This window comes from Trichoderma reesei (genome assembly GCF_000167675.1).
Source record: "Trichoderma reesei QM6a unplaced genomic scaffold TRIREscaffold_2, whole genome shotgun sequence".
Classification (NCBI taxonomy): Eukaryota; Fungi; Ascomycota; class Sordariomycetes; order Hypocreales; family Hypocreaceae; genus Trichoderma; species Trichoderma reesei.
Window position 1 is genome coordinate 997,956 of NW_006711149.1, and position 20,182 is coordinate 1,018,137.

Here is a 20,182-nt window from a genome sequence, read left to right on the forward strand (position 1 = left end):
GCGTTCTAAAAGATGCGAAAAGAAATAAGCGGAGCGTCCTCGTGAAACTCCAGGTCATGAATAAGTAAATGCAATCTTTTTGTAACTGTTTTGATAATTTCTTTTCTTTTTCTTCTTGTTTATGCGGTCAAGGTAAAGGTGTAGTGTAGGTAGAGTAGTAGTAAAGTTCTCATTAAATCCCAAAACAGACATTAAAAACGGAGACAAATCAACCGTAAGGCAAGAAATCGAGTGGTATCAAAGAAAAAGAGAAGATGAGAAAGCAAAGATGCGAAAATTGAAGAAAATGGTCTACGACTGAGGACCAGTGTCCTGATCGGGGTACCCTAGGGAAGGATTAGCAATTGTTAAAGAGGCATATCAAAGGTGGAATGATTGCTTTGACAACTTACAGAATGCGCAGACGGCGATAATGGCATACAGGCAAATCAACAGCCAGCCCTCGAGCCAATGGCTCTTTCCATCGCCAATCAGGTAGTTGACGAGCAGCACGGCGACAAACATGACGGCGACCTGGAAGGTGTCGAAGCTGAGGTTCATCTCCTCGATGCCCATGCCCCAGCCAATGACGACCAGCAGGGGAATCAGGAACAGGGCGACCTGCATGCTGGAGCCGACGGCGACGCCAATGGCCAGGTCCATCTTGTCCTTGACGGCGACGGTGACGGCGGTGGCGTGCTCGGCGGCGTTGCCGACAATGGGAAGCAGGATCAGACCGACAAACTCCTCGGACAGGCCGCCGTTGGCGGTGATGGCGTCGATGGAGCCAACCATGAACTCGGCGCAGAGGGCAATGATGGCGGTGGAACCGGCAAGGAGACCAACGGCCACGTAAAAATGCAACTGGGGGTCCTCCTCCTCCTCCTCTTCATCCTCGGGGTTCTCGACCCGCTCGCCCTCCTTGTTGACGATGCCGCGGCTGACGACGGAGCCGGGCACCAACAGGCCCTGCTTGATATCCGGGTTGGCGGAGCTGCTGCTCCAGGGCTTGGCCGGCACCTTTTGGCTCTGCTCGGAAAAGACGGCCTGGTGGGTGCCGAGCTGGAAGGCCAGGTAGGCGGCGTAGACGATGAGCAGGATGACGGCCGTGCCGCGCGACAGCTTGGCGACCTTGTCGGTAGGCGTGTTGGCGGCGGCGTCAAAGACGGTCGGGACGATGACGGAGGCAGCGGCCAGGGCCAGCATGGAGGCGGCCGTCTGGGCGACGGTGGTGTTGAAGTACTGCTCGGGACGGCGCAGACCGCCAAAGAAGAAGCAGAAGCCCATGACCAGCAGCAGGTTGGACAGGATGGAGCCGATGAGCGAGGTCTGGACAATGGCCACCTTCTTGTCGATGAGGGCAATGATGGCGACGATGAGCTCGACGGCGTTGCCAAAGGTGGCATTGAGCAGGCCACCGAGCGTCTCGCCTGTGCGGAGGGCAATCTCTTCGGTTGCGAAGCTCAGCAGGGCGGCGAGCGGGACGATGGCGATGAAGTTGACGACGAAGACGGCGATGCGGTCGACCGACTTGACGTAGTTGAGGGCGATGCCGACCGGGGCGGCAATGAGCAGCACGTTGATCCACGAGTTGAGCAGGGTGCGCTGCAGCTGGTTGGCCACGGTAAAGGGCTCCTTGGGCTGCACGTGGCGGATCAGGCCCGACTTCTTCTTCTCGGGCTTGTCGGGCACGGGCTCGGCGGCGGCGACGGCGGCGGCGACCTCGTCGCGGTCTCCCCTGCTGCGGTTACGCAGGCCATCGGTGTCGGTCGGGGGCTGCACGATGAGCGGCCGGTCGTGGTTGTCCTCGACCGACTGCTTGCCGGTTCCCGAGGTCGACGTGTCTCTCAAGGGTATGCTGTTGTTGTTGGCCGGGTAGGTCGCAGCATGGGTCAGATCTTCGCCGGCGGCATTGTCCTCGCGCTGGGCCTCGAGACGGGCGCCGTCCCAGGTCTGCGACCGTCTCTTGTTGCTATCCCACGAGAGGTGGCGGAAGAAGTTCCATGACTCGCCGCTCTGGCGGCTGACGAGGTGCGCCTTGCGCTTGATGTCGGCGTGATTGACTGGCAGCAGATTGGTTAGTCGGTTTCTCGCCGGTTTGCCGTCCGTCGCCTCGTGTGACGACATTCGCGATGCGTGGGGAGGGAGCAGAAGCGTGCAGCTTCGAGGGCGCGGAGGGCAAGAAGCATGAGACGGCGAGGTAAAGGAGGGTAGAACGAAAGAAGGTGCAAATTCAAGGAGTGACGGGTTAGAGGGGAGTCAGTCAGTGAGTGAGTGGGTGAGTGAATGAGTGAATGAATGAATGACAGGGGCAAAAATGCTGTCAATTCAGCCGTCTGTTGGTGTTGGTGAAGAAGATGCGTCGGCTGCAGTGGAAGAGACCCGACGAACCACGCCCACAACAGACCCATTTGTCTCGAGGCAAGGGATGGGGATCGTCGAGCCCAAGTAATCAATAGGAAATTGGCTGGGCGCATAAAAACACTGCATAACAGCACTCACATGATGACATGGTCCAAGTATTATTCGACTCAGCCCCGGTTCGACCAAGACTTGTTCCCCCACTGAGCGATTAGTGCTCCCGTCTGATACAATCAAATAAAAAGGGATCGGGTTTCGATTTCGGGCTCTTGTCACCGACTTGGCGCGCGCGTCCGTATGTATGTAGATCTGTGTTCGGTGTCGGAGAGGGTCTGTGTAACGAGTAGTATGACGAACCGACAGGATCGCTGAGAGACTTTGTAGTCAGGATCGCAGACGGGCGGCCTTCGAGCTCTGCTAGAAGCAACAAGCTTCGCCTCAAAACGCCGGTCCTTTTCCCTTTTGTCTCGGTGGCTTTGCCTCTGCGTGGGACGCGTGGTTCGAACAGCTTTTCGGCGCCGGTGATTTGGAAACGAGCCTGCGTGGGAAATTCTAGCAAGCAGGAGTTAATTCCAATTCCACTTTCTCCTGGGGCTGTGGCTTGAATGGCGCTCGCGGGCGGAGAGGAACTGAACTAGTCCCGCAGGAGTAAATAGGCAATATCCCGGGAACAGCGCCCCCCTGGCAAGGCTCCAAAACACGCGTAACGGGACGAGGCACGGAGTAGTAACTGATGGTGGTGGTGGTGGTGGTGGTGGTGGTATTACCTCGAAGGGCGGGCTGCTGTCGCAGTGACCTGAGACCTGTGCAAGAGTCGCAACAGAGAATTGAGGGCGAAATCTGGCCTTTATTTTCTCCCGGGAGCACAGGCGTATGGCCGGCGAAGGACTAGATGTTTTTCGTCTTGTTTTTTTTTTTTTTTTTCTGAGGGATGCCCAATGCGCCGCTTCTTGTCGCGCTGCTGGCGTCAGAGGGGTCGCACGAAAAGCCACTCGCTCGTTCGGATCGCTGGCCCGAGGTCTTGGCTCTTGGCTCTGGCAGATCGTGAGGCAGACTGGTCGGATTCAGGCAACCAAGACAAGAGGAGCCGGCAATAGGGCGGGGGTTGTGCGTCGTTGCGTCGGTCGGGGTCGAGAGAGGCGAACGAAGGAGGCTGTGCTGGTTGTAGCGGTAGTATAACGAGATGCGAATTGCCGGCAGCAGCAAAGGCGATGATGTGTATGTAAGTCGTAATGAAGAATGGATGATGAGAAGTGGGAAAATGAAAAGAAGGCTATGCAGAGGAGAGAGGAGCTTGGAAGCTGTGCCTTGTGTTTGTGCTGGCGTTGGAATTGGAATTCCTTCTCCTGGGTTCCGACTGTGCGCGTTTGAGTGAATGGCGGAGAAGCGCAGTTCGGCCGCGAGGACTGGATATTCCTTTCTTTCTTTTCTTTTTATTTTTCCTCTCTTGGCTGCAGGCGCACAACAAGCGAGAGATGAAGAAGAGGAAGAAGAAAAAGGCACGAGACCAGGCACACGATGGTCCTTTTTTTTGCAAACGGCGCGCCCTCGAGCTTTTTGACTTGTGGGAATCCGCCAGCAAAAGAGGGAGATACAGTACAAGTCAATGACGGCCTTTGCTGATCCCCTAGAATTCAAGGTTGTTGTGCCACCTCAAGCTTAAAAAAGCTTGCTGTTGGCGCATCCATGGGTAGGTACAGGTAGGTCACTTTTCTGTTTAGGGGGTTACAAAGGGCTGCTGGTGGTGCTTTCCAGGTTGCTGCACCGCTACAAGTGCCCTGGGCAAATCAAGTGCCGAGAAAGTACTGCTCGGGTACCTACTGCCGCCAGGAGAGAGAGAGACAGACAAGCAGGGTCGGTCTTCGATCAACTTCTCTTTGATCTTTGCACAACCACAAATGCTTCAGATGATCTCACCAGGTCGTCGTTGACGTGAGCGTATCGTGGTGGTACAAATACGCAAATACCTGCATTCCTCATTTATCTTTGTCGGTGCGCTGCATGCCTCCCGTCTCCCTCTCCTGTACTCCCAACAGACAGACAGCACAGGACTGTCCTCCATAGAACGACACCCTCTCTGCCAGCGCAACATCTGTACCTATGTACTAACTTTAGGTGTACAGTAGGTATCTACCTTGAGTTGCTTGTTCAAGCCATAGCCAATGAATCGTGCAAAGGTGACAAGGCCAAGTATTTCCGGGTCGCGCACGGAGGCCTCCTCTCACCGTCTTGATGCGCGTTGTTTGCCCTTGGAGAGAAGAAAAAAGCCGGTGCGGCAAGCTTGTCCGCGCAGCAGCTAAAACGATACGACCGGTGACCCGTCTCAGCCACCGTTTGAGCCAAACAATGTCAACCCAACAGGACGCAGCACACAGCATAAGACGCCAAACAAAGGGGAAAAGCCTACCTATTACTATATCAGTTCAGTTCAAAGGATTCAATCAGCGCGCTCCCATTAACCAAGATTGCCTAGACACAAACAGAGTACAGAAGAATAACTTTGCGAATCAGACATGGACACAAACCTCCCCTCGCATGTCCAGTCTGTAGAACCGCAACAGAGTAGGTACGAGTAGTACTCCCACGGTACTTGGCAGGTACTCGTCACACCAGATCCGCTTGCCTCCACAGAACAGAAAACCGGCGCATCACCAGCCGTCGAGTCGTTCCCCGATCAAGCCTAGCCCGTTTCCAGCATCCTCCCCCCGTCCCGCCCCTTGATTGACCGGGAAGGAGCCAAACTTCTCTTCTCCTCAGGCACAGGCACAAAAAAGAAGAATTGGTCATCATGCTCGTCAGAACTGTAAGATAATACAGCAAACTGTCCCAAGATAAAGAATGGACTCAACCGCTGCTCTATATATAATTCCAAGCATCAAAGAACCCTACAATCAGTAGGTAATCACCATGCCGGCTGTCCAAGTTTTCAACACAACACGTGTAACAGGTGCATACGATAAATCCCCCCACCCGCAAATTGGAAGCCAATCATTCCTCCACCCAGTTGCCCAACAAGGGAACCGTGGCGCCACACCATTTCATCGTCCCTTCATCACCATCAAAAACCCAATCAATGAAGTCAGCCACACGCAAGAAAATCAAGTTTCAATCTTCACTACCATTCACAACCCAAAACTCAACCATCACAACTTGCAAGTACGTCATTACGTGTCCAAGAAAATTCAAAGATCACACAGTAGCTCCTCTAGCTTCATGCACTCCTGCGTCCACCCCACGAGTACTGCATTCTTCCATCGAATCTCGTAAGAATCCAAAGCTTACCTACAGATACCCAATCCATACACACACAAAAATGCCACCCCCCTGACGTCAGATGCAGACGACCATGCAGCCAGCCAGCCAGCCAGCCAGCAAGCAACTCCCTACACCCTGCATCTTGTCTTCATGCACCTTTGTTAGTAAAAGAAAAAAAAAAAAAACTTGCAGCTTTTTTGGGCATGTCCATTGGAGTCCTGTTTGGACCTAAGATGCGGGCGCAGTCCCTCTTCGCCGTGTTCCTCACGTGGATTCCAAATTCCCCAATCGCTGCGTCTTACCTTGCATATCTCTCTCTGCTTGGCAAGGCGACACCAAGAGAGAAAACGACTCCCGCACAGCCTTGGCAAACGCCATCTAGAAGCCCATCCGTACCTTACCTCGAATGTCAGTTTATATATATATACATATATATATGTATGTATGTATGTATGTATGTCTGCGCATCAAAACAGGCAAAAGAACCAATCTTCTTCACCCAAATCTCTCGTCAGCATCGCCAGGTCCCCTTCCCTTCCTCTCCATAAACAACCCCATTACTACTCCTCAACGCCCTAAGACAAAAGGGCCTCTTTGGCTAGACATCCCCCATCCAATCCCGTTCCGCCACACATACTACTTACTACCTTGGGTAGTATTAGCAGTCGTATTCCTTCTCGCATGTTTGCTTTCAAAGTCATGCAGCTACTTCGCGCCATCACAGTCCACGCTGTCCAAACAAACTACCTTACCTACCCTAGCACCTTTTCTACCCGAATCCCAAATTCATGCAACGACCTAAATCATGCCAGACTCGAGCTTCATAGATGCCCTGTCATGTCAGGCGCCAACAAGATCCTCCCGACGCTACGAGTCAGATGCCCATGGGAGACACAGCATGACAGCACGTAGGAGCACAGCAGCCGCGTCCCAAACACCAGCTCACAAGTCGCACAAGACGTCATCTGCAATCGGTAATACATCGTCAATACTAGTACTACCAAGATTCTACTGGTTTCCTTCTTGATGCCTTTCAAGTCTTTGAGGCAAGGAAACTACCCGAGTACTCTATCGTACCTAGGTGAATCGACCTAGCAGGTATCATCGAAAATGCCCTTGAATCGTGTCCTTCCTGTAAACGCCGTATCTGCCATCAAATGCGTTCCATCCGTAGCCTTTCCTATATGCTGAGCAAAATGCACGCCCCCAGCCTGCTTTATCCGCCGTCAGACGGTACAGAAGCGATCGTTTGACCAGCCGCGCCCACTGCCGCTCCCGCATCGAAGCAACAGGGAGCAAGTAGTGTTTAAAGAGGAACAAAAACCGTTTGGCGCCGTATGTGCCGCTAAGATCAAAGAACAACAAACAAAGGGGAAAAAATGAAAAAAGGAAATGTGATGCGATAAAGAGAAATCAAGCAACGTAGGTACCAGATCGACCCAGATCGAAACCCGTCCTGGGCTCTCTAGATCCAATCCATATCATCATCTTCATCGCGTGGCTCCGCCGCTTTGCGTGGCCGACCCCGTTTGCGTGGCTGAGATCCCGAGCGAGCGCGCTTCTTGCGGCCTCCGGGAGTGCCTGCGCCTTTCCTCTTGCGACCCCGTTCGGGTGTTGCACGGTCAGCATCGCCTTCGCTAGGCGTACTTGGCCCGTCCATGGCCATCTCCTCATCGTCGTCCTGCACCTTGAGCTCCTTGTCGACGTTCATCAGCTCCACGAAGGCCTTACACTTGTGTGCCATCTTGCTCATAGTCTCCAGGCTGCCCACGTGCGCGGTCACCTCGTCCCAGAATCGCTCTCCATGAACTCCTTGCACCTTCATCGGCATCTTGTTGAGATCTTTGGCGAGTGCCTTGGCCTTGCCGTCGTGTCGGCCCGTTCCCATGCCATACAGGCGCCGAAGATGCGTACGGGCTTCCCACAGACAAGAGAGGATGACGGCGCCCGTTGTCAACTGACGCAGTCGGCCCGGGTCTACCTTGACGCCGAGAAGGATATCTCCCTCCGCAACCGCCTGCGCTTCAGTCGTCTCCGTCATGAGCTGACCCGTAACCTCATCTTGTTCCGTTTTGTCCGGGTCGAGCCGCACGTCAAAGACCTCCAATTCGATGAGGTGAGCGAGGGTCGCGCCGGTTGTGCTCACAATCTTCTCCATCATGCTCACAACTGTCTGGAGCTCTCCAACCGTCTGATACTCGAAAAAGGCCATGTTCTCAATGATGAATCGGGAGTAGTCGAGATGCGGGGGCATCTCTTCCGTTGCGTCAAGCTGCGCAATGTCAAAGTCGATCTGTCCACAGAGCTTCTCCAAAAAGCGCTGCCTGTTCTTCATCTTGCTGATCTTCAACACCTCCATCATGAGGTGCAACTTGGGCTGGAACACTTCGGGGATGGCTCCGTGAGAGTCCTTGACAATGTCTCGCTGGTAGTTGTATGCCGACTGGATAGCCTTGACGTATTCGCGCTCGAGCACCGACTCGTGCTTCTCGTGGAGTGACCGATGCTCTAGAAAGGCGAGCTCGGCAATCTTTCGGTTTGACGACGTCTCCAGCGTCATCAGCGTCACTCCCGTCTCCTTGGGATGTGTCAGGCCTTGGCGGTTGATGCTTCCCAGAACTTCCATTGCCAGAAAGGCGTGCTCGTCTAGGCTTCCCAGAGCGATGCGTGTAATGTCCTTGAGGAACCTCTGGGTAGTAGCGCTGGCCACGTCGTCAAAGTTAGTGCCGCCCATGACCGTGAGCTCCCGTTTCTTATCAGTCGCCCCGGATTCGGCTCCCTGCTCAGATCGGCTCTCTTCTGTGAGCAAAAATTCCTTGAACGACTTCAAGATCATGGATTCAAGCATGGGAACCTGTTCTTGGAAGACCTGCTGAAAGGCCGTGTAGACTTGAGCCAGGACGTAATTTCGTGGCCACGACTGACAAACCATACCAATTGCATCAAGAGCCGCCTTTCGTGCCTCCAGCGGCTGGGAAGGCGAGGTGAATGGCGAGAGCACATCTACAATGAGCCGGGGAACCGAATCTCCCTCCCATTTGGGAAGACGAGCCCGGAACACTGATTTCTGCTTATCCAGGTCGCAGTGCTTGCCAACGTTGCCCACGATGATGGAATAGGCCGAAAAGAAATTGATCTTCTTGCTGTCCAGCAATGCACCTCCAGCCCTCAGCTTCTGAATGCCAAGTATGCCTGAAGCGACCAGATTGGCCAATGGTCCAAAGTCGTTGAGCAAATCGCAGACAACCTTTGTGCATGCAATTAGGTCGTCCAAAGCACCGCGCGAAGCAATTTTCCCGATACCCTTGAGAAGTTGCAGGCGAATTTCCACCAGAAACTCATTGGGCACCGTCGGCAGCTGAGGCAGGACGCGTTTGTAAATCACCGTCACTGCTCGAAAAGCTGCCAGTTCGTCGATGCCGCTGAAGCTTGCGAGATGGGGTTTCAGAAGTCTAATCTGTTCGAGACTGAACAACTTGGGATCGGCCTTTGCAAAGATCGTGAGCACTTGCAGGGCATCACGGCCAGTCGGGCCTCCTTCTTCCGATTCTCCGCTGTCGATGAGGCTAAACATGCTGCTCACCAGCTGTGAGCAAACAGAAAATGGGCCCTCTAGCGACTTGTCCTTTGGTCGGAGAATAGACTGGAACACCTTGTCTAGAATTTCCGTCACGTTGCCTGTCTTGACTGTCTGAATGATCAGAGCCACATGCTCAGCTAAGGAGGTCTGAAAAGCGGCTGAATTGTCACGGCCGTAGAAAGGCGCGAACCAGACCTCTTCAATCATCTGGCGAGCGAGGTCGCGAACGCCATCATCAGGATCTTGGACACGTCGGAGCAGGCCATTTGCTATAGAGCTGCGAAGTCCGTTGTCGTGATTGCGGAGGTAAATGTCGCGGGCGAGCTTCATGGCTCGCTTTCTGACACCCACGCCAGCATCTTGAAAGCGGTCAATGACTTTGGGCGTCAATGGCGCTTCCAAAACAGGCCGAAGCGCGATGCAGCTTCCCAAAAGGCCAAGAGCAGAGTCTCTCACTTGCGTAGACGAGTCGCTCGAGCAGTCTAGGATAAGCTGGATCACCATGGAATCGCCATCCAGGATAGAGGGATCCGTCTCCAGAACTTGATTGATGCTCTTCAAGCTCTTGCTGCGTACTGTTGCTTGATCACTTGCCATGGAGCCAAGGAGAATGTTGAGGATCTTGTTGAAGGATTCAAAGAGCGGAGACTGCAGCAGGAGAATGGAGTACGAAAGCTTGGCTTGAGTCGCGCTCACAGCTTTGAACGTGTACTCGTTCGAAAGCCACCGGCGATCCTGGATCATCATTCGAAGGCGGTAGGCGAGGCGGCCCAGTTCCTGGTCTCTTTCAGCGTCATTGTCCTGAATGGCATCGTATCCCGTGTGCACCCGGGTGGCCCAGTCAGTGATGAGGTACGACACGGCGCTGAATAGATAAGGGTCGTCTGACAATCGAGCCTGCAGGAACTCCAGCGTCGCTCGATAAGGTCCGTCCCAGGCAACAATGTGCTCAATGGGGCTCTTTTGCTCAAGAACGTGGCACGCCAGGGCAGCCAGATATCGTGACAGCTCGTCGACGTTGCTAACCTCGAACAAGTTGGCAGTCCGCTTGACGTGGGACCGCAGACGCGATATGGCCGCGCTCATGTGACCGAGCATCTCGAGAGCCATGTTCTTGGCGGGCGCGGCTGTCCTGGGCGCCTCAAAGAGCTGGACCATCATCAACATGAGGAGGCGCAAGAGCAGCTCCGCCGACGGCCAGTCTGGAGAGTCGAGGCATGTGGTGAAGTCCTCGACGAAGAGATCCAAGAGGTTTCGGTACGGGGTGTCGCCTGACTTGGTCGATCCAATTGCTCGCTTCACTATGTAGTTGATGATGTACGAAGCGTTTCGCGCCGCGCTTTCGCTGAGAGGATCAGCAGCCGCCTCCAGCTCTTGGATGGCGACGGCGTGCTGCTGCGCGCCTTGTTCCTCGCTGTTAACAGAGGATAACATTTCCTTCTTGGTCGTCTTGTCAGGGAGCTCATCCTCGCTATCGGCATCCTCTTCCATCTCATCATCCTCATCGCCGAGGCCACGGAGTGCAGCAGTGCGACGTCCCTCGTTCTCCTGAACCCTTCCAGAGCTGGCCTGGACCAATCGCATGAGGAGTGCAGACACTGGCTGAATATTGCCGCCGTCGGCTAGCTTGAAGTGCCTGGAGCTCTGTTTGCCCACGGGAAGCTTCTCAAGGGACGTAAGAATATCGTCAATGATGCCCTGTCGCTGATCGGGCTTGATGAGGAAGATTTGGCAGAGCATGTCCATAGCAACACTGCGGATACCATCAAATCGCTGCACCCCGACCACCGAATCCTTCTCAAAATAGGCGTTCTCGACGAACACCAGCTTGGACGCGGTGTACTCTAGAGCATTCAGAACGCTCTCCGAAAGTTCAACTTTCGTGATCAACTCCGCAAGGGTGGCGAACAGCCGTTGACAGCAGACGAAAGTAGATGACAAGGCCTTTTTGTGCTTGACCATCATCCGGAATAGGCTTGCCGAAGAGGACGAGTTGCGAAGCTCAACAAGAGGGATTATGATGTCTTCGGTGACGGTCTTGAAGACGTTGAAGCATCTGGTCATGGCGCCTTCTGCGTAGAGCCGCTTATCCTCTCGGCCTCCGGACAAGATCCGCAGGCATGTACGCGCAGCTTTCATGCCCAGCTCAACATCTGGTAGCTGTTGAACCCAAGATTCAAGGCTGGCTTCATCCCAGGTTTCGTCAACCCGAAGTTCCAATGCTTCAGCCGCCCGGACGCTGTTATCGCTCAACTTCATGATGTGGAGGAGGTCCTCAATAGGGACTCTGTGAAAACATTTGAGTGAGATGGCCTTCTGCATGGCGCTCTGTAGCTTCTGGTGCATTCCGCCGTTCATGATGACCTCGTTGTGATTGTTCAGCGTCACGACTTGGTCATGTCCCGGTTCCATAGCAATGGCATGTCCAACCGCCGCGAAGACACTCCGCATAAGGGTGTTGATCGACTCAAGGGCGGTTTCTGCTCGCTGCTGTTGGCCAAGGCTGACATTGCTAACGAGGCCTTGGCCGTCTGGAGCTGCGTGCCGATCATCTTTGCGGGAAGAAAGGTTATCGGGGGCAGACGGCACATGTGCAAATTCCAGATACTCGTCCTTCTTGATATGCGACGAAGGAAGCTCGACTCGGAAGGAGGCATGGTTATAGTTGACGTTGTTTGCATCGGAGGATGCAAAGTCAGCATTAGTCTGCTTATCATCCAGGGTGGTGGGCACGGTTGGTAGTGCTTTCTGCACCGGCGATTCAGGGGAAGCCTGGACGTTGGAAGAGGCAGTGGCATCGACATAAGTTGACGGGTCAAAGCCTCTTCTGGCCGGAATCAGGACCTCAATCCTTGACCCACGAGCCTTGGATTTCGCTTGGCCATCTGTAGGAGCTCCAGGGTTCTCGGGCGCACTGCTTGGCACCGCCATGTCCGCTGCGAGTGTGTGGCTCTTGTCGCCGTTAACGCCAGCAGCGTGAGGGCCCGCAACATTCGGTTTGGTCGCCTTGAAGTAGCCCCCGACCTTCTCATAGACGACCCGCGCAATGGGAGACAGGCCCTGCGAGAGGCTAGCAGACCGCGGGTTCGGCTGCCCTGCCAGTACGGACTTGAAGTTGCTACGCAAGATGTTAGCAACTGCACCTCCTGAACGAGAGCTTCAGACATACTAATGGGTCCTCTGAGAAGGCTTGATTTCGTGCAGGACGAGGTCAACGGCTTGCTTGGTGCTTCGTGGAAGGTGAGGCTGGCCGAGAGCCTCTTTGTTCAGTCGCTCGTATTCGCTATGTGGAAAGAGATCTGAGATGGAAGGAGCGGGCGAGCCGAAACCCAGGCTAGGGTCGGGGATGATTTCTGGAGGAAGGAGCAGTGTGAGTAGCTTCCCAGCATATAGAGGACGGCCGTAAGCTCCAAGATGGAGATGATGAAGCAAATATAGAGGTAGGTAGGAAGCAGAAATGGGTGGAAATATCAAGCAGGGACACGGTGGTGGCTCACCAGAAACAAACGGCACGGTTGAGGTTTGTGGAGAGTACGGCAGAGATTCCTGCAGCGTAAATGGTCGCGAGATCGCGTTCTGAGGAGCGGCCGCGCTGTGGTTGGCACTGCCGCCCTCGTCGGAGCGTTGCATGTTGTTCGGCTGCATGTCTGCCAGAGTCTGGATGCTGACGAGACCTCACCACGGACGCATCGTCGACACGGGAGCTACAGGCGCAGCAGAGGCTCCTCAGCGTGTCATGGGAGGGATTGGACGGGCAGAGGTGCAGCTTTTTGAAGGGCCGGCCGACGGAGGGAGGGAGGAATTGAGCGCCGGAGCGGCGGCCGGTGGCGTCGAGGGCGACGGGAGGGTCGAAATTAACAAGGCATGAACAGCAGCTCAAGCGTGGCCTCGATGCATGCCCAAGATGCTGCCGGTTGGGTACGATGTTCTGGTTTCGTCGAATCCTGGACTCGCGCGCATCACCAGCCTGGAGAATCCCGACAGCCTCGCTGGACCAATCTCGTCAGCGCAAAAGACATCCAATGGCCCGTGCGGGCCGGCCGCGGCCAATCAGGCGCGCTTCCGGCGCGCGGTACCTTGCCTTATCAGTTATTCCGGATTAGCAGGCCCCTGTCAGTGGTCCTGCAAGATCTTTTGCCAGTTGTCTTGCATGACAATTTTTGTACAGCTGGTTCCACGCGAATCCCTCCATTCAGCGCTCCCACGTAGAAAATTCGTCATTAGGCTCTGCGCTGGCAATTTGGCTTGAGAAGATCCTTGGAAGAACAAGAAAAAACAATTATTGACAAGATGGCTGCCATTGGGTCCATGGTCTTCTGCACCGACTGCGGAAATCTACTTCCGGCGACCAAGGGAACCGAGCAGAATGTGTTGAGCTGCGAGTGCTGCAGCGCCGAGAACAAAGGTTTGAGAGGATTGGACGTTTTTTAACACGCACGAGAAGGGAGGAATTAACGAATGAGATCCTCAGATACCGGCGCCAAGATCATCGTGACACAGTCGAAGCCGTCGGATTTTCCTTCTTTCCTGCGCCAGAAGCTCCAGTCCAGCGTCCAAGCCGTGGAGCGTCACACGCTCAACACCGAGAGCACCGTTCGCGAGCGATGCCCCAACTGCGGCCGAGAAGAAGTCAAGTACACCACGGTGCAACTGCGAAGTGCCGACGAAGGATCAACTGTCATCTACAATTGCGAGTGTGGTAACAGCTGGCACGAAAACAATTAAGGCTCTGCATATCTCTCTATGTGGGAAATTCTACGAATCAGTAACGGGGAAATTTTTTTCTCTTCTTCTATTCCTTCCTTTCCTTTATGCAGAGGCGCCGGCCACCTCTGGGATGAGCGCATACTCCGTCTCGCCGCCCCTCTCATACTCGGCCATGTCCAACGCCACAATAACGCTCTCGCGAACAACCTGCTCCTTGTCGTGAAGGAAGCGCTTAAGGATATCCTCGACACCCTCCTCGTCTCCGAGACTACCCAGCGCCTCGGCGGCTTCGTGGCGCACCATGCTAGCCTCTTCCTGATTGCTCAGAGCCTCAGTGAGGGCGGGAATAGACGCGGGATGTGAGAGCTGGCCAAAGACAAAGGCAATCTCGTGGCGGAAGAGTGCTGAGGAATCGGCGAAGCCCTTGGCAAGGGCGTGGACGGCAGGGACAGCGGTCGGGAGGTCTGGAGGAGATGCAAGATCGCGGAGGGCAAACATGGCACGGTATCGCATGAAGAGCGGCTGGTTGGCGTCCAGCAGCACTCGCTCGAGTTCTTCAACCGACTGTTCGGACTCGGGCATGGGGGGCGCCGGGTCGACTGAAGCAAAGTCGCTGGATTATAGCATTAGCGAATTTGAACCGGACATTGGGAATAAAATGGTATAGAATAGGTACCTCTGACGCAGCTTCTCCTGCTTCCTTGCCTCAGAGTTTTCCCACTCAATGCGGTCAATGGCAATTTCGCACGTCTCCTTGACGACAACCTCCTCTCCAGCACGATCCCTAAACTGCCGTAGAAGATCCAAGCTGGAGGCCTTGCCCAGGGCACCCAGAGCCTCGGCGGCCTCGTGTCTGCACATGGGGTCCTCCTTCAGATCTGACAAGACATCTCGCAGAGGTGCAATAGCTGCGTCGTTCCCAGTCTGCCCCAGGCAGTACGCAACTTCGTGCTTCAGAAGCGCAGACGGTGAAGCGAACGCAGCGGCAATGGCTTCGATGGCCGCGAGGGCCTCGTCGGCGTCGGACGTCTTTGCGACATGCTTGAGGGAGAAGAGGGCGCGGAAGCGGACGGGGAGGGGCGTTTCCTCTGAGCAGAGGCTCTGTCTGAGGCTCGCAATAGTGGTGCTAGCCATTTTGAATGGTTTTTTTCTTTGTCTTGTTGTGTCTATATGCAAAACTTGAGGGTATCTCGAAATAAAGTCAACGGAGACCGAGCCGAGTTGCACGCACTCTATCAAGGAACGAAAATTTAGGTGGGGTGGTGGGGTGACAGTCTCGAATTTCTCTTATCAGATGCAAAAAGAGGATTGGGGCGAATGATTGGAAAAAAAAAAATCTTGATGTGGTATCCTTTATAAGGCTCAAATGCAGCTCACTGGGCATGCCATGAGAAGTGGATAACCACTTCAGCGGTTCCATGGTCTAACGGTTATGACTGCGGATTCTGATTCCGCCAGCGAGGGTTCGACTCCCTCTGGAACCTAGATTCTTCTTTTTTGTCTTTTTTTTCCCCTGCCTTTCTAATCATCACTTACCCTGTATCAATTTGCTAGGAAATGCGGGCAGGCTTATTCCTTTAACAATCTCTTCAGACATTTGTTGTTCAATGCAAATAGAATATTGGATCGTCTCTCTTCAAGTGTCCGTATCGTTCATTAAGTTCTAAAAATCTATGTGCTATTAGTAGTTGGTACCCTTGGAAAATATCCCGATCTCGGGCATGATGGCTTACCAACTCTAGCTTTCCACTGGTGTAACTCCCATTATTAAGCCTTAGCCACTCACCTCTACCACTTCCGACCGAAATACATCAACTCTTTTTCTCTACACAACATCTTGCAATCCTCGTGCCACAGTCCAATCCTGTTACTCTATTTTCTCTCTAGAACCTGGAAGAAAGACACAGGCAGTCATTCCAATCGCCGTAGCCACAAGGAGCCGTCACTGCGTCCTGGAACTCACACAACCGCCGCAATGGCGCCTTCATTAGAAGAGCCAGAGGCCGTCGCCGATGTCATCGCCAACCCCCTCAAACAGAAGCCCCAGCTGGTCGCTCCCGAGCCGGAACACTGCCCCGGCCCCGAGTCCGAGCGAGCCGGCACGGCGTCCTCATGCGAGGGCTGTCCCAACCAGGCCATCTGCGCATCTGCCCCCAAGGGCCCCGACCCAGACATCCCAATCATCACGGCGCGGTTAGAGAATGTCAAGCACAAGATACTCGTGTTGAGCGGAAAGGGTGGCGTAGGGAAGAGCACATTCACAAACCTGCTGGCGCACGCCTTTTCAACGAACCCGGATAGCACGGTGGGCGTCATGGATGCCGACATCACGGGGCCCAGCACGGCCAAGATGCTGGGCGTGGAGGACGAGACGATCCACGTCAGCGCCACGGGCATGTCGCCGGTGTGGGTGACGGAGAACCTGGCCGTCATGTCGATCCAATTCATGCTGCCGGACCGAGACGCGGCCATCATCTGGAGGGGCCCGAAGAAGAACGGGCTGATCAAGCAGTTCCTCAAGGACGTGGAGTGGGGTGAGCTGGATTTCCTGCTGGTGGACACGCCGCCGGGGACGAGCGACGAGCACCTGAGCGTCAACTCGTTCCTCAAGGAGAGCGGCATCGACGGCGCGGTGGTGGTGACGACGCCGCAGGAGGTGGCGCTGCTGGACGTGCGCAAGGAAATCGACTTTTGCCGCAAGGCGGGCATCCGGATCCTGGGGCTGGCGGAGAACATGAGCGCGTTCGTGTGCCCCAACTGCAAGGGCGAGAGCCAAATCTTCAGGGCGAGCACGGGGGGCGGGAGGGCGCTGGCGGAGGAGATGGGGATTCCGTTCCTGGGGTCGGTGCCCTTGGATCCGAGGATACGGATGGCGTGTGATTACGGGGAGAGTTTCTTTGATTCGTTCCCTGATAGTCCGGCTTGCGTTGCGTTTAAGCAGGTGGTGAGGAATGTAGGGCGGCAGCTGGGCTTGGACGAGGAGAGTGTGCTGCCAGAATAGTGTATCATAGCGGAAACAACGAAAATGTACATGTATATAGAACAGATCTAGTCAAATGATTGGATATAACATGATGGATGGACATAGCCAAAGCAACAGCGTCTTCCTCCCCATTTCCGCAGGTCCTAGTATTTCTCCGTGGCCAGCTGCTTGGGAATGTCCTCTAGATCCTCCGCCGACTCTATATCAATGACCTTGTTGACCTCGGCCGTGTTGCGTATCAGCTCCTTTGCGCCGGCGTAGAGCATTCTCGTTTCGGCGTTTGTCGTGATGGGGAGGTAGTAGAGCAGCACGTAGGGCACCGATAACCGTCCGTCGGGCTATATGTCATGTAAGCCAGTCTGATATGCTGCATGTCTGTATAGAGACAAGGTGGGTAGGTTTAAAGGAAATGAAACTATCGGCTTACCATTGTCAGGGGATAGCTGAGGAGGATGAATCGGGGGGCATGGTCGGGCAGGTCTTCGGCTATCTCGTCGAGGGAGGTGTACGTGGTCTTGTCTTGATCCTGGTGAATCTCGTGGGTCGTCTTATCGATCAGGTCTGTTCCGTCAGGCAAGTGCCAGTGATTAGCATTGGAATCGAGTTCGAGCAACGTGTTTGTCGTGTCGTGTCGAGCCGTGTCGTGATAGCCGCGGCCTTGGACGTACATACAGATGACTGCTTGCGGCTTGCTGGCGCGGGACGTCGTCAGCCGGAACTTGCGCAGGTGCTCCTTGGTCTCGCCGGAGATGTTGTAGAGCCTTGATTCGGAAGCCTGTTTGTCGCCACCAGCCGCGAGTTAGCACTCATACCAACAACATACATGGGCTTGGGTCAGGGACTTGGTCAGGGTCGAGGGGCATCGTCGGATCGTATCATGATGGCGGGGTTCTGAGGGAGTGACTTGCCATGGCTGTGGTGGTATGAAGCTGGTGACGGAGAGAATATATAGTGTCACAAGGCAGTATTGAAAAGAACTGGGCTGCGATATAGCTCCAAGAGACTGTTAAGGATGCAGACAGCTAAATGCTGGACCTTGACGTGATGCTGGTATCAGCAAGAGGTCATCCCATGATTTGGACCCTAATATTGCTTTAGGTACTTAGACCACTGTACGAGTAAGTACCTTGGAGCTCCCCTCTTCCGGGTCCCCGCTAAACCACTAACCAAAAAAACCCCCCCACCTCTCAACCAAATCAATCGCCGGCCTCGCTCGCGGATCAATGGCGTCACGGGCCGTCTTTGATGCCTTTCTTGCTCGAATTGCGAGTTTGAGAACCGGCTTTGGATGCTGGTTTTCCCCCTTCATAATCACAGGCTTGAGGCATCAATTACTCTTCAACAAAGTTGACATTGACGAGAAATCATCAATCACTTGCAGAAAGACTGATAAGAAAGACTAGAATATTTCAAGCACGCCCTCCATCTAATCGGCTCTCCCCCCACCTCTATTATCCATGTTCTCACGGCTATCCAAGGCCGCAAGTCATCGCTTACCCACCGCCGCATCTCACTCCTTCATCTCCCAATCCCGCGTTCGTCCGGCCGCTTCGTACCTGAAAATGTCAGCTGCCGGGGACCGCCTCATCCAGACGGCGGCGTGCCTGATTATTGGCGATGAAGTGCTAGGCGGCAAGGTGTGTTTTTACGGCGTGAATCCTACTACATAGTTGGCCAGAGGGCAAAAGCTAACGGCTTCGAAACAGACTGTTGATGTCAGTACATGGGCTTGAAGTCTTTTGGGGAGGCATGAGATGGAGAGGAGGTCCTGAGTTGACGCTTTCGCAGACGAATTCGGCGTACCTGGCAAAATGGTGCTTCTCCCTGGGCATCGTGAGTTTGCAGTCTCCCATCGATATCCGTGACTCTCTCTGAATACCCAAATGATTTAACCTTCTTTTTTCCGTCACAGGGCTTGAAACGGATCGAAGTCATCGAAGACGACGAGAGTGAAATCATGGAGGCTGTCAAACGCATGAGCAACCGCTACGACTTTGTCGTCACCAGGTGAGCTCATGAATATCCAAATCGGCTCTATCCCCTTAACTAACCGCCATGAACTCAACCTATAATAGCGGAGGCATCGGCCCAACGTAAGAGACAAAAAAAAAAACCCCTTCTCTCCAATCCGTAGCTCCTTTTAAACATTCTCACAAACGTCCTCAAACCTCACAGACACGACGACATCACCTACCAGTCCATCGCCAAAGCCTTCGGACTACCCCTGAAGCTCCACCAGGAGGCCTACGACAAGATGAAGAAGCTCTCCAAGCCGCACCCCAAGCAGCCCAACTTTGACTGGGACGTCGATTCACCGGCTCTCAGGGCCAGGCTGCGCATGGTCTACCTCCCGACGGACGAGTCTCGCCCTCTAAGCGAGCAGTTCATCTTCCCGCAAGAAGACATGTGGGTTCCTGTATCGGTTGTGAACAGGAATGTGCATATCCTGCCCGGAGTCCCGCTGCTCTGTGAGTCGAATACATCACCAAGCTTGCTTTAACACTCGCATAGAAAGCCCAAGGCTAACAATTTGTGTCTGTCCTCTCTACCATCATTGCATAGTCCAAAAGCTGCTCGATGGACTGAAGCCTCACATCCTCCCCCGCCTCGTCGACCCCGAAGGCAAAGGAACCCATCGAATCATGATTTCGACGCCCCTGCCCGAAAGCGCCGTGGCAGAGTTCCTCACCGAGCTGGCCGCCAAGGTCGAGCCGCACGGCGTCAAAGTAGGGAGCTATCCGCGATGGGGCAGGAAGCGCAACACTGTAACGCTGGTTGGAAGGTAAATATTCACTTCGATCCTATTACGGCCCCTTGAACCTATCCCTTTCTTCATATTCATTCATTGGACGGGGTCTTGGCTAACGTCTGTCTGTTGTATAGGGACAAGGAGTATCTCGAAAGTCTCGTCGCAGAAGTCGAAGCAGCAGTCCAAGGCAAACGCGTCTCCAAAGAAGACGAACTCGACGAGCCGGCCGACAAGAAACTCTAGACGGTCCACTGCTCACACGGCTAACTCGCAGTGTACATACTGTACTTGTACTTGCACGCCTTGGGTACCTTAGTATATATACACATTAGAGCTCTCTACACAGCAAATGTCACTGTCTCCTGATTGCCTGCCTATTACTTTGACTTGTTGCTGTTCGCTTCGACTTGGAAGTCGCTGAAGGGGTAGCGTAAGCTCTACGGCCGTCTTTTCGCCTCGCCACTTGTCGGACCGCGCCCTTTTCGGATGCAGTATCACGTTTTGTTTCTTTCGTCTGTCCTCGTCTGTAGCTTTAACCGAAGCGAGCGAACTTTTTGTTTTCCTCTGT

The 20,182-nt window shown here is 54.2% G+C and overlaps 8 protein-coding genes across 8 annotated transcripts; 4 read left to right on the plus strand and 4 right to left on the minus strand.

Moving 5' to 3' along the window:
• Window positions 1–360: 360 nt before the first annotated feature.
• TRIREDRAFT_55595 (Ca2+ transporter) lies at window positions 361–1,626 on the minus strand (the record flags this gene model as incomplete). The annotated part of the gene is made up of 1 exon (XM_006962295.1): window positions 361–1,626. A coding segment is annotated over one exon (1,266 nt), but the record flags the coding sequence as incomplete, so codon positions are not given.
• A 3,621-nt stretch (window positions 1,627–5,247) lies between these two features.
• On the plus strand, window positions 5,248–6,507 carry TRIREDRAFT_103715 (uncharacterized protein; the record flags this gene model as incomplete). Its single annotated transcript, XM_006962088.1, has 5 exons — window positions 5,248–5,496; window positions 5,629–5,755; window positions 5,788–6,003; window positions 6,072–6,105; window positions 6,252–6,507. 5 exons carry the CDS (start codon window positions 5,248–5,250, stop codon window positions 6,505–6,507), a joined length of 882 nt encoding a protein of 293 aa, XP_006962150.1.
• Window positions 6,508–7,060: 553 nt separating this feature from the next.
• On the minus strand, window positions 7,061–12,805 carry TRIREDRAFT_72158 (DNA repair and meiosis protein; the record flags this gene model as incomplete). The annotated part of the gene is made up of 3 exons (XM_006962296.1): window positions 7,061–12,293; window positions 12,345–12,528; window positions 12,673–12,805. The coding sequence occupies 3 exons, from the start codon at window positions 12,803–12,805 to the stop codon at window positions 7,061–7,063; spliced, it is 5,550 nt and encodes a 1,849-aa protein (XP_006962358.1).
• A 660-nt stretch (window positions 12,806–13,465) lies between these two features.
• On the plus strand, window positions 13,466–13,900 carry TRIREDRAFT_55660 (uncharacterized protein; the record flags this gene model as incomplete). The annotated part of the gene is made up of 2 exons (XM_006962089.1): window positions 13,466–13,580; window positions 13,647–13,900. The coding sequence occupies 2 exons, from the start codon at window positions 13,466–13,468 to the stop codon at window positions 13,898–13,900; spliced, it is 369 nt and encodes a 122-aa protein (XP_006962151.1).
• A 58-nt stretch (window positions 13,901–13,958) lies between these two features.
• On the minus strand, window positions 13,959–15,041 carry TRIREDRAFT_120147 (uncharacterized protein). Its single transcript, XM_006962297.1, has 2 exons — window positions 14,559–15,041; window positions 13,959–14,495 (listed from the first exon to the last, which is right to left on the minus strand). Exons 1-2 carry the CDS (start codon window positions 15,014–15,016, stop codon window positions 13,985–13,987), a joined length of 969 nt encoding a protein of 322 aa, XP_006962359.1. The 5' UTR covers window positions 15,017–15,041; the 3' UTR covers window positions 13,959–13,984.
• An 816-nt stretch (window positions 15,042–15,857) lies between these two features.
• Window positions 15,858–16,883, plus strand: TRIREDRAFT_55335 (uncharacterized protein; the record flags this gene model as incomplete). The annotated part of the gene is made up of 1 exon (XM_006962090.1): window positions 15,858–16,883. The coding sequence occupies one exon, from the start codon at window positions 15,858–15,860 to the stop codon at window positions 16,881–16,883; it is 1,026 nt and encodes a 341-aa protein (XP_006962152.1).
• Window positions 16,884–17,008: 125 nt separating this feature from the next.
• Window positions 17,009–17,728, minus strand: TRIREDRAFT_103720 (uncharacterized protein; the record flags this gene model as incomplete). The annotated part of the gene is made up of 3 exons (XM_006962298.1): window positions 17,009–17,203; window positions 17,293–17,640; window positions 17,678–17,728. The coding sequence occupies 3 exons, from the start codon at window positions 17,726–17,728 to the stop codon at window positions 17,009–17,011; spliced, it is 594 nt and encodes a 197-aa protein (XP_006962360.1).
• Window positions 17,729–18,427: 699 nt separating this feature from the next.
• On the plus strand, window positions 18,428–19,857 carry TRIREDRAFT_21481 (uncharacterized protein; the record flags this gene model as incomplete). The annotated part of the gene is made up of 7 exons (XM_006961921.1): window positions 18,428–18,502; window positions 18,654–18,698; window positions 18,778–18,872; window positions 18,941–18,958; window positions 19,041–19,333; window positions 19,428–19,647; window positions 19,749–19,857. The coding sequence occupies 7 exons, from the start codon at window positions 18,428–18,430 to the stop codon at window positions 19,855–19,857; spliced, it is 855 nt and encodes a 284-aa protein (XP_006961983.1).
• Window positions 19,858–20,182: the final 325 nt, after the last annotated feature.